The sequence below is a fragment of the Arctopsyche grandis genome, chromosome 10 (genome assembly GCF_051622035.1).
Source record: "Arctopsyche grandis isolate Sample6627 chromosome 10, ASM5162203v2, whole genome shotgun sequence".
In the NCBI taxonomy this organism is placed as follows: Eukaryota; Metazoa; Arthropoda; class Insecta; order Trichoptera; family Hydropsychidae; genus Arctopsyche; species Arctopsyche grandis.
Window position 1 is genome coordinate 11,632,135 of NC_135364.1, and position 11,660 is coordinate 11,643,794.

Here is an 11,660-nt window from a genome sequence, read left to right on the forward strand (position 1 = left end):
GGTTGAGAAATTCCAGATATATGTTTAATGATAGTAGGGAAGTCCGTGGTTGTACCCGAGGTAGGGAGATGAATAACCGAAGTGAGAGACTGGAGCAATGGTTTTAGAGATGAGTGGAGCGTGGAAGGGAGATGCATAGCCTACTGGAGCAATTGGAGCAATTGGAGCAATTGGAGCGATTGGAGCAACGGTTTTAGCAATAACTGGAGCATGGATAGCTGGTGCAGCATATCCGTGAAGAGCACTGGAAAAGCCGTTGTATCCATATCCTGGGTATCCTGAGTATCCTGGGTATCCTGAGTATCCTGGGTATCCTGAGTATCCTCCTAAAGGAAGTCCTCCGTAGCCATAGCCTACATCTAAGATTCCACGTTTTTCGTTCTTCTTTTCTTCAGCTTCAGCTGAGCAGAGGGCGATGAGAGCGACGGCGAATACCTACAACAAAAATTTAAAATTATCAAAAAATGCCGATGAATAAACTTTTAACTTGAGATATTAACTTACGAAGAATTTCATATTGGATGGGGTTTGTTGTTGGTTTGTAAAGACTACGATGTTTCAATTCACTGTGTGAATACAATATGATCATGAGTGGACCAACTGAACCTTTATATACCTGATTTCAACGTTATAGCATATGTATGTACGACCACACCCTCAGTTCTAATATCGCCACATAACCCTTCCACTCAGATTTTGCTAGTGTGTATCTCGCATTGGTGCTCCACTTTGCCCATATAGACCTACCTCATATTCTTGATAGTTTATGGAGTTCATATGTACGAATGTATATTTCTATAAAAAAATCGTGGGAAATTTTACGCAGTATTTGCAGAATGTTTGGCTTTCGGCTTGGACTGTGGAGATCGCGTGCTGAGACGAAAATTCTATTGCAACAGTAGGTGTACATACTTTGCGAGCAATGCTGAATTCGTGGATTGACGTATCGTGGCATCAGCATGCATATACTCGTGCACAAGAGGGATCGTGAACCTAATCTGTCATAATTTCTGCTGTTTTTGTTAACTTCGTTTCCACATAGCTATTTTGAAGGAACATACATATGCATGTATTTTGAAAATAAAACCTATGTACATATGTAGTAGTATGTTGTAAATTTATAATATGCTACCCAAATTGCATGGCGTTACTCACGTGGGTGAAACTGAAAAAAAAGTAAAATATGGAACTCTTTCAAAAATTAAATACTGTGAGATATAATAGTATACCAAATTTGGTGGTGCTATTATATGAATGTACGTATGTACCTATACATATGTATGTATGTATATATGTACATTAGGATGGAACAAAAAATGTGAATTTTGGATTTTCATCAATGGACCTAGTGGAAAACTTGCGTCGTATCAAAGAAACGTTAAATAAAACAAAATCATCAATTTTAAACAATGTCCTGTGCCTGCAACCAATCGATTTGTCTCGATGAAAATTTCGAAAACGTGGGTTTTTTATATTTGTTTTTTTTGTTTAAATAGTTTTTAATAATAATTTTAATAATAGGTTTAATTCCAGACGATGGGGGAGAATAGTGCAATCCCCAACGCCCATATAAATAATAAAAAGAGTATTGAAAAATAGTAAACAAAAAATAAATACATAAGTAAATATATAAATATTACTAATAATAAATCTAATAATAATAATTTAATGTCTATTCAAGGCGGTCGGTGGAGTAGTTCCTTCCATCGAACATACAATGAAGAATGCAAATGAGAAGATGCAGCAGCAAGAAGACAATTAGGCGATAAAAATATACGAAGACGTAGAGAGGCCGCTCTCATCCTGAGAATGGCTTCAAAGTGAGGCACATGCCCTTCCACAAACATTTGCGATGCGCTGCAGCTCCTAGGTAGCCCAAAAAGAGCACGGTAGCAGTTGTTGTATTGTACCTTTATCTTCCTCATCGTCTCCCGCTTGTATCTGGTCCATAATTCACCAGTATACAGGCTAGTACAAAATTGTATATTAATGGTATATTTGAGTGGATTATGCCAAGTTTTGATTGCTTAACGAGAATTCAAAGTCGCCGTTTCGCCCGAAAGTCCACATACACAGTGCGCCGCCCTCGAAATGGGTGTTTTTATGGGGAAGCGTTCTTTTCAGAAAATTGTATTTTTTTTTCATGTTCCTGTGATTATTTTGAAAATAAAAGTCATTGAGAGATTCCCTGGATCTTTAATTTGAACACTATAAAAATATCTTTATATATGTATATATATGTTTATAAATATATTATGTGTGTACTTGTATTTTATAAAATATATAAAATACTAGTGGTTTTACCCGGCTTTGCTCGGTATACATGGTTAATCTTATAGTAAACATTCATTTGTGTTTTTATTAAATTTATTTGAATCGAAAAAAAAAATTCAACGATCGTCACAGCAACTTTGATTTGTTTTCGATGCTTCCATCCAAAACTTACATACATACAAAGTCTCTCGAAATTATGTATTAGATAAGTACATATGTACATAAATATACATAACTACATATAGAAAACCATAGATTTGCATATAAAATTAACAAACGAAAGTAAAAATGTATAAAATAAATATGTAAGTAAATATGTATAAAAACAAAATATTTTTTACATATTATATTAAATGCAAATCCTTAAGGATATGTTCCAAATAGACCTTGTATTCACTGAAAGTGTGCAGTTCCGTAACAACTGCTAGCTAAATAGCCTGAGGTATTATTGTTGTTATGCAACGACCGTCTGTCCATTGCTACTCTTAAACTACTAAATCAAAGTCACTGTAAACCTTTTTTTGCAATGAAATATGTCAACAATAATGTACAAACAAGTTGAATATTACATTTGAAAATTGTATCAACGTCGATCAATCGCTGAATAATATATGACCACTTAAATTCTACGATTCAATCTCTCCTCTCTAGTAGTGGATACGAATTTACATTCTCTTTGCGATTTGTGATCCTTCACTAATGTCATTAATTATTTTCTGGTAAAAGAAAACAAATCATTTGAAAATCCATACAGAGAACGGTAGGTGGTTGTGAATAACTGAACCTAGAGAACAAGCGTAGCTGAAAACAAGAGCAAAATAATAATGGGGCGAATTTGAACCAGCGTTTCGACGAGAGTCGTGATATTTATTTTCTGCTTTTGAGAATTAGATAAAGGCTTTGTGCAAATTCAATCGTGTGCCTCACGCGAAAGTGAGAGGAATTCGGACAATGAGTACGAAAAACAATGGATGCAATCGGTTTCCCGAAAGGTCAAATAATTAATTCACATCGATTTTGTACTGACAAATTAAAAATAGCGTAGCGGTAACGTTATGATAATATATAATCAAATGTACCATGTGTTCCTCAATATTGTATGGCGGATACAGAAAGTCAACAATCCATACAATCTATGCTGAATTTGCGTCCACATCAATCAACGGAGCTATGTATATCTTATCGCTTTCGATTTACGAGTGTTTGCCTATAACGGATATTAAGTAACCATTAGTTAAATAAATTGTTACAAAACTTTTAATATCCTTTTGATATTCATCGTCAATAAATTTATTTATGCGTGTAAATAAGGCAATACCGGTTTAAATAGAATGTTTAAAATTTGGTAGATATATGAATTGTATACAAAATTCATAGACGAAATCATATATTACGAACATACATATGTATAGGTATATATGTAAATACAAGTAACATGTATCAAATAAAATAATATAATGTCATTTTTTTTAATACTATCCTAAAATGTATTTGTTTACAATAATAAATATGTATGTACTAGTGCTTCCAATCCCGGAAGGTTTCTTCAGCACCGGGATTGCGGTGCTAGGAATTTCCGATCCCGGGATCCCAGTGATAGCACCGGGATTAAATGTATATGAAAAAAATTTCAATTGCATGTTTTCTTAATTCAAAAACTTTCAATTGCATTTTGCAAACTCTCCCGATGTTTCACGCAAAAATAATGAAAACGTAATCAGTGATCGATTCTGAGTTTGAATCTACAAAATATGCATCAAATATCATTGCAAACAAATGAACTATGAATGTCATTGCTCATCCCACCATTGTTAATTATATAATGTTGTTTTATGTTTTTTCCATATTATTTTTGGAAAAATAATATTTTAAAAGAAATTTCTGCCAGAACCGTAATCCAGGTATTCAGACTAGTTTCAGCACCGGGATTCACGGTACCAGAAAACACCGGGATCCCGGGATTGGAAGCCTTAGTATGTATGTACATATGTATTTGAAGCAAGATTTTTTTTAATTTTACAAATTCCGAAGAACACAAAGACTGCTTGAATTCATAATAGTGTATTCAATCCATTTACACGGAGAATTCAACCAATAATATGAAAAGTACATATATACATATGTATGTGTGTATTATATTGAATATTGGATAGGTGATTTTTCATTTTAATCCAATTTTGGGTAATTTGACTCAGTTTAGAAACTTTTGCACGAATTCGAAACTTTCATTGTCATTTTAAAATGAAATGTGGCCAATATTTGTATTTTTTATTCTGAAAATATCAAAATATAGGAAATACTTAAACTTGCCTCATTCTATCATAGCCAAATTATTATTTAAATAAATATACACATAGATAATTAATACTGTAGATAGGCTTTTAGCCAATGTAAATACCTACATAAGTTATATGTATGTATAGGTATATAGTAAATTTATTAATGTTCATTGATATATCAGTGAACTTTACATTTGTGTGAAACATAATATACGCTAGTACGTAATAATAAACATTTATATTTCAGAACCTTCGGCTATAGATCACTTTGCCCATGGATAGGTCTGCCTTCACTATGCCCATATACATTTATGTATATAATGCATTAAAATTCATAATGTCCATTCTATTATGAATAATAGTGAACGTTTATATTCATAATCGCGGTACATATACGCTGAAATAATGGTGACGTAAGGGAAAAATCTATGATATATGTATAATTTGAATGACCTGCATTCATCACGAAAAGTGATATTGCATAGAAATGTCTCGAGAGAAAGGAAACAAGTTACTGAAACATTATTTTCTAGATTTATTCAACTATAAAGTGGAAATTTCAGTAGCTCCATTGCAACAACGTATGAAATGTTGATATTTAAAGGGGTTTTATAAATAGATACATGTGTTTCACTTTTTTACATAATAGTTCGTATAACGGGCTAACAACGGTAGTAAAATATTGCACGTATGTATGTATGTATACATATTTGTTGTGGGAAGATTAAAAATCGTTTGTGCAGTTATGCGAAAATAGGAAATTGTTGTGCATTCTTTTTTAATTGCCTACGTTTATCGTCGTTTAAACAATCTTCTTCTGTTACAGAACGTTCTTGTTTGCGTCATATTAATTTAAAAAAAGGCTAAGAAATTCAATGAATTTATGAAATCCAAGGAATCATGCGAAATTCTGAAGAATTTTATTTTAAGTTTTGATATACATAACTTTCAATAAACAAGCAATAAAAAATGTCTATAAATTTTTGACTTATTATGCAAAATGTATCAAAATTATCGTCACGGTTCGCCGAGTGAAACTTCAGAAAATGTTGTAAATAATAATGTATTTCTATATAAAAAGAAACGAGAGCATTGCTTAATGTCTTCAAATAAATTTGGTTGTTTAAATTTAAAAATCATTAGTAAATAATTTGATTTGTAAGCTAAGTATTTTATTGAGGATCATTTCCTCAAATATATTTTCAGAATAGTGCCAGTGCTTCCGCAAAGAAATGTTGAATCACAAATAAATAAATGCATTCTCTTTGTCGATATTGTCTGAAGTTAAGTTATAAATAATATTTACTGTTGTCGTAGTTTATTCAAGAAAAAACGAAAGTGCTCTCATTAAATAATAAAAAGCAAGACTAATTGTCACGTAATAGAACTTGACGCTAATTAGTGAAAATGAACGAACAGTAAGTCGAGCAAAACAATAACAAAATTCTAAAATGTCCATTAATTGATTGATTTTAATATGTATGACGAGTAAGTACGATTGAAAATCATGAAAAATATTTCAGTTCACGGTTGTTTGGAAGTACACAAAACGATTTGGACTGTAGAATTGGCGGTTGCGGTTGAGCAAACCAAATCACCATTTGACACCGATCGAGAAGAAACACTCTTTGAATCTCTTCCTGTAGTTTTTAGATTATGTCCGGCAGTTGCAGAATCCATTTCCTATTTTGTGAAGTTAATAGCTAGATTAATTCCGATGTAATAAAAACTATTCAAAGAATTGGTTCGTACAAATGTATTTTGTTGCTAAAGTGCAGCGGTTTGGTTGAACAACCCCAATGCAGTTGCAACTGTTGCGTGTCTTTTCTGCATGTCACCTTCCCGCGTGGATATAATACGAATTCTAATCCATAATGAGCATAATTTAACGATAAAATCGTAAATTAATGATGTATTAACAGTGAAGTGTTAGTTTCCATCACGTGCTATATATAAAAGTTAGTTTATGATCATGGACATCATTTGTGGTGATTCCCCTTGTTGGTGAGCATCTGCCCAAGAATGAAATTGTCGGTTAGTTCCATATTGCGTGATCATATTTTCAAATAACTATATCTTTTTCTTTTAAAGTCTTTCATATTTGCAAGTGTTGTTAGATTGCAAAGTGCAAGGATTGTAAATAAGTTTTTGAGCTCTTTTTCCTATTATCCTGTAGATTAACATTAGAATAATATAATACTATGATTACTAACCAAATTAAATTGTAAAATAGAAAATGATCAGTAGATCAGTAACTATTATAATAGATATAAGATGTATTGTGAACATAATTTCGTATTACTAAAAAGCATTTAAAAATCAAAATCAAATTAAATAGCTAAAATTAGCAATATTTAAGGTGAATAAACGTGATTTTAAGGCCGTAGATAAAATAAAAAAATTGGCTTATTTTATCTATTATTTTTGAAAAAACTAATATAAACCTTGTAAAAAAGATATTAATTAAACAAATGAGATCCAAAAATTTTCAATGGGAATTTTTCGGCTGATAATTTCCAAAATAAATAAAACTTTATAAGAATTGATGAAAAGCTCACAACCATATTGGAGGAATTTATATCTCTTTTGATGTTTGGAAAATGTAAAGCCATATATATCATTACCTATCCATAACTGATTTGTATAATTTGTTATTTAAGCTTTTTAGTAACTTAAAATATATCCAATAAAAAGTTTCCAAGTTAATTACGTACATTTTGTTAGTAAAGTTATAACTTTTCAGATAGTATTTTTAATCTTTATGATGACAAACTCATTAGAAGCAACTCCACCGAGGATCAAACGAAGATTATACACTATCGGTCATGGCTATGGAGCACTGGCCATGGCGCCAACATATACATATGGTCACTCCATGTCACCATACATTCAATCGCCATCACCTTATATTCAAGCTGCACCTATGTTCCAAGCTGCATCGTACCCTGCACATATGATCCAAGCTGCACCAATGATGCATACAGCTCCTATGCTCCAAGCTGCGCCAATGATGCAAACAGCATCGATGATTCAGGGTGCACCAATGATGCAACCCTCACATATGATTCAACCATCTCCATTCACCAAATATATCGCAGTGCCCAAATATTTTAGAATACCTCTAACATACACCTCTAAATATGTGGATCCATGGACGTCCGGTCAAAGGATGTATGCTCCCAAATATCATCATAACGGTATAAGATTGTGGCAATAACATATTAAGTATTTACTATTTCTCACAATGTTTTTCTATTGTAAATATCCATCGATATAAATTATTTAAAAATAAGTTTATCAATTTATGTGTAAATACAATGTGCTTTTATTATTTTGATAATAAAAATTTAAGTGATTGAAAGTTGTGTTACAATTTTATCTGATTTTTGTAGATGAAGATTTGGTGTAGTGTTGTTCTCCCAAGATATTATGTAGTATTTTCCAAGCGTCATACTTTCTCCCTTCAAATCACAGCCAAAGTACCCAATACATACCTATGTGTATAAGATTTTCACTACAGCTTCAACATTTTCTATACATTTTAATGGTCTACCTCACAGCACCGAAAGTGAAAAGGTCGAAAAATCAAATATCAGAAGGCAAAGATCGAAAATCGAAAGATAAAAAAAGGGTGCATGGTAAACGGTATTATGTAATTATAATATATATCAGTGGTTATTGAAATTATCTCGATTTGTCATACAGCCTTGTTTAATGTGCGCGTGCAGATATGGGAGGAAAAGCCTGTTCCTGTTGTATCCTGCTCGCGCAAATTAAGTGAGGATGTACGACGGGGGGGAGAGAGACTTTTACCGCACGCCACTGATATATGCATATACTAACCGTTTTTCATAAGTATGCATGGTAAACGAACATTTTTTTACTTTTTTACGGTCACCCATTTTTAATGTATAGAAAATGACAGACGTTTCTATACATTTTTAACATTTCCATACAATTGTTTTCCAGAGAAGGGATGAAAAACAATACAGCATTAAAATTAGAGAAACAATTTTAGTATAGGAATTTGATCTAAAAGAGGTCAGAGCCCTTCCATCTTTCATAATTGAAGCAACGCAAGGCAACATCTGGCATAAAATTCATAAAAAGTGCTTTAGTGATGTAAAAACACTTATATCCAAAGAAAAGCAAATTACTATCATATAAATAAGTAAGTTAACAAAAACATATTTGCGGTTTGATAATTTATTTTGTATCAAATGATTTGAGATAGCAGTAAAATACAGTAATTCGGTTAATACAGTATATGTATGTGATAGACAGTTTAATTTCTCATATAATATTCAACAGATTTATACTGATGTCAATAAAGTGAGCTTTTCGTTTAATTGAAGTTGTATTTTGATGAGTTGCGAAAGTGTCACTACCATCAACAAATCTTTAATGTTTGTATTGAACATATTTGTGAATTCTTCGTTGGACATGTTGGGCACGGAATTGATCAAGTCGAGAAGTGACCGACCTACAGCGTTATCAGCCGGTTCCTTGTCGGCGATAACATCTTCAACATACTGTAACACCTGAAACATAAAATAACATAATGTCCATTCATTCCCATACTAAAATGTATATGCATACATTTCATTTAATAAAAGTATACACACTTGTTCCAATAAAACATGTAGTTTAGAGGATGCCTCTGCTACTTGAGCCAAATCCATCATGGGTTGTACTTGTCTAGGTCTATTATTGTTTCCGGGACCCATTGTTTTTTGACATAATTGAAGACCAACAAGCTATAAAATTGCATTGAAAATTTAGTTATAGAATCTAATAACGGTTTTTAAAATTAATCTAACCATGTAAAACTCACTTCAGGTTCATAACAAGTCACTTCGACATTGATTGGTGTAAACATACATCCAGATTTTCCTCCAGGAACACCAAGTGCAACGCAAACGTAAGCTCGTAAGCCCATCCGAGCACCTTGTAAGCTAGTATCTAAGGTTAAATGAACAGGGTTGTTGCATTCTCTAGCGTAATACTCGTGTATAACTGACGAGTGATTTGTGACTTCGTTACCAGTTGCCCACCAACCTATATAACGGTCACAAAATAATTAGCTTATATTTGATGAAAATTATGAATCAAAATAGTTACAACTATTATCCTTACCAACTATATTTTCCGTGGAATTAACACGTCTGTTCAGATCGTACACATCCATCGCATAATTGAGTTCGGCTTCTACTTGATCAGCGTGTTCTTTGTGAGGCACACAGAAGCAATTCGTCACTTCCACAACTCCCTTGTCAACAGAACCTAAAATAATAAATATTAATATTTATGTCTGATTGTTTGAGTCTAACATGTTTCTAAATATAATTCTAATATAAAAAATTCTGGATATATTCAAATTTGCACTATACATAGTTGCGGTATGCTTTTAGATAAAATGGTAGTTTTCAATTCAATATTTATAAAACATAACATTGGTTTAATATTATTAGGTAGTATATTTGATTACAATTAAATGTATGTAAATGAAGTACATAAAAATCATACTATTTTCATAATAATTGTCTCACACGTATATAAATTAAGTCGCTGTTGAATCAAAGCATATGGCGTCTGACAGTACTAATAATTTTAACAAATATGTCTATTCCATTGCTTATTATCTTCAAAAGAGGCACCACAATTCTAAATGCTAATGAAATATTGTTGTGTATGTAAAATTTATGGAAAGTAAGGTTATGTTACTATACCGAGAAGGGTTCCGATGACACGGTGGGAGTCTGCATTTCTGCGCTCGTAGGCATCAACGATTTGGAAAAGTACGATGGGATGTACTTTCACCACCAGGTTCAGAGACATGGTAGCCATTTTCCCACGGATGACAGCCGTGAAGACCTTGAGGATACGGTATCGGCGTCAAAGACAGCAGCAAAGAGACCACTGAGCACACGCGGCAACACTGTCATGCGCGAACCCACCCCAAACATCTTGATTGCCGGCCATGCTATTTTGACATATCAAATCAGAATCTCATGTTTCTTATTTTTGATGAATTGAATTACAATATCAACTTCTGTTATTATTTCATTTTTTCAATGTCATCATCTAACTACAAATACTTTTCTGCTATTTTGATGAAGTCAATTCTATGAAAAAATGATAAAGGTTGTAACTTTAAGTTTATTTAATTCCGTTAAAAATAAGAATCCATAAAGGAAATAATAGATGTCACACCTATTCACCCGGTAGGAATTTATCCAGGGCTGTGGAGTCATAAAAAACACGACCTAGATTTAAAATTTAAAAATGTTAAATCATTCAACCGTAATTTAAAGGTGCGTCTACGCTAGAGAGCCGAGCACGAGCGGAGCACGAGCTGAGCACAAATTCGTGTAGTGTGGACCGACTTACAAGCCTCGAACGAGCGCGCTTCGAGCGTTTGGCTCGTGCTCGAGTGCGCTCCGCCTGTTGTCGGTTTTTTGACGAACACAAAGGGATTTGCATCGCGCTCGCAGTGCGCCATGGACGTGGTCTCATATATCCCAAGACTTGGGCAAGGATGTCCATATCCGCCATGAGCCGCGAGCACACTGCGGAAAACTACGTTCGAGGAGAATGATTGTTGTAGGCTCGTTGTACGTCCACACTTGACACCGCGAGTAGAGCGGCTCGGCTTGTGTTCAACTCGTGCTCGGTTCTCTAGCGTAGACCCACCTTAAGAGGATCGTTTATTTTTGTTCAATTGTTACAATGGTTATTGTATGTACGAAGAGGTTGAGCTTCGGAGAAGTGAGCTGGTTGAACTCCAGAGGTTCACTCTGGTGTTGGGAGCTGCTACGTCGCTTTATATACGTTCTGGCTTAAAGCGTGCCGTGTGCAGATGCTTTGTTTTAGTTTCCAGGACACGTGTGTTAGAGATACGTGTTGATCTATTTTCGAGGCGCGTGCTCAGTACACGTGTGGTTTATAGCTATGGGGTCAGCGCCAGGACGTCGTTCGTTTGAGAATGCGGGCATATGCCACGCGTTAATGACTATTCAGACACGTGTTAGAGTATCCTGATGACATCACTGTTGGGTTTCGTTCGTTTTACGATCGAGCGATGAACTCTTTCTTCTGGAATGGTCG

The 11,660-nt window shown here is 33.7% G+C and overlaps 2 protein-coding genes across 3 annotated transcripts; one reads left to right on the forward strand and one right to left on the reverse strand.

The window, feature by feature from the left end:
- The first annotated feature begins 5,200 nt into the window (after positions 1-5,200).
- On the forward strand, positions 5,201-7,911 carry LOC143918078 (uncharacterized). 2 transcript variants are annotated; one of them, XM_077439770.1, is made up of 3 exons: positions 5,760-5,971; positions 6,077-6,587; positions 7,297-7,910. In XM_077439770.1, the coding sequence occupies exons 2-3, from the start codon at positions 6,576-6,578 to the stop codon at positions 7,768-7,770; spliced, it is 486 nt and encodes a 161-aa protein (XP_077295896.1). In that variant the 5' UTR covers positions 5,760-5,971; positions 6,077-6,575; the 3' UTR covers positions 7,771-7,910. The 2 variants fall into 2 exon arrangements, with proteins under 2 accessions (XP_077295895.1, XP_077295896.1); XM_077439769.1 differs by having other exon boundaries at positions 5,201-6,587; positions 7,297-7,911.
- Positions 7,912-8,643: 732 nt separating this feature from the next.
- Positions 8,644-10,873, reverse strand: eIF3f1 (eukaryotic translation initiation factor 3 subunit f1). The gene is made up of 5 exons (XM_077440364.1): positions 10,283-10,873; positions 9,690-9,836; positions 9,388-9,611; positions 9,179-9,310; positions 8,644-9,094 (listed from the first exon to the last, which is right to left on the reverse strand). Exons 1-5 carry the CDS (start codon positions 10,398-10,400, stop codon positions 8,867-8,869), a joined length of 849 nt encoding a protein of 282 aa, XP_077296490.1. The 5' UTR covers positions 10,401-10,873; the 3' UTR covers positions 8,644-8,866.
- Positions 10,874-11,660: the final 787 nt, after the last annotated feature.

Bases quoted from the DNA above. Each gene is read 5' to 3' on its own strand.
- eIF3f1 (XM_077440364.1), bottom strand. From the start codon at position 10,400: ATGGCTACCATGTCTCTGAACCTGGTGGTGAAAGTACATCCCATCGTA. The intron at 9,311-9,387 runs GTGAGTTTTACA...GCAATTTTATAG, and splicing joins TGACTTGTTATGAACCTGAA to CTTGTTGGTCTTCAATTATG. The intron at 9,095-9,178 runs GTGTGTATACTT...TTTATGTTTCAG, and splicing joins TACATGTTTTATTGGAACAA to GTGTTACAGTATGTTGAAGA.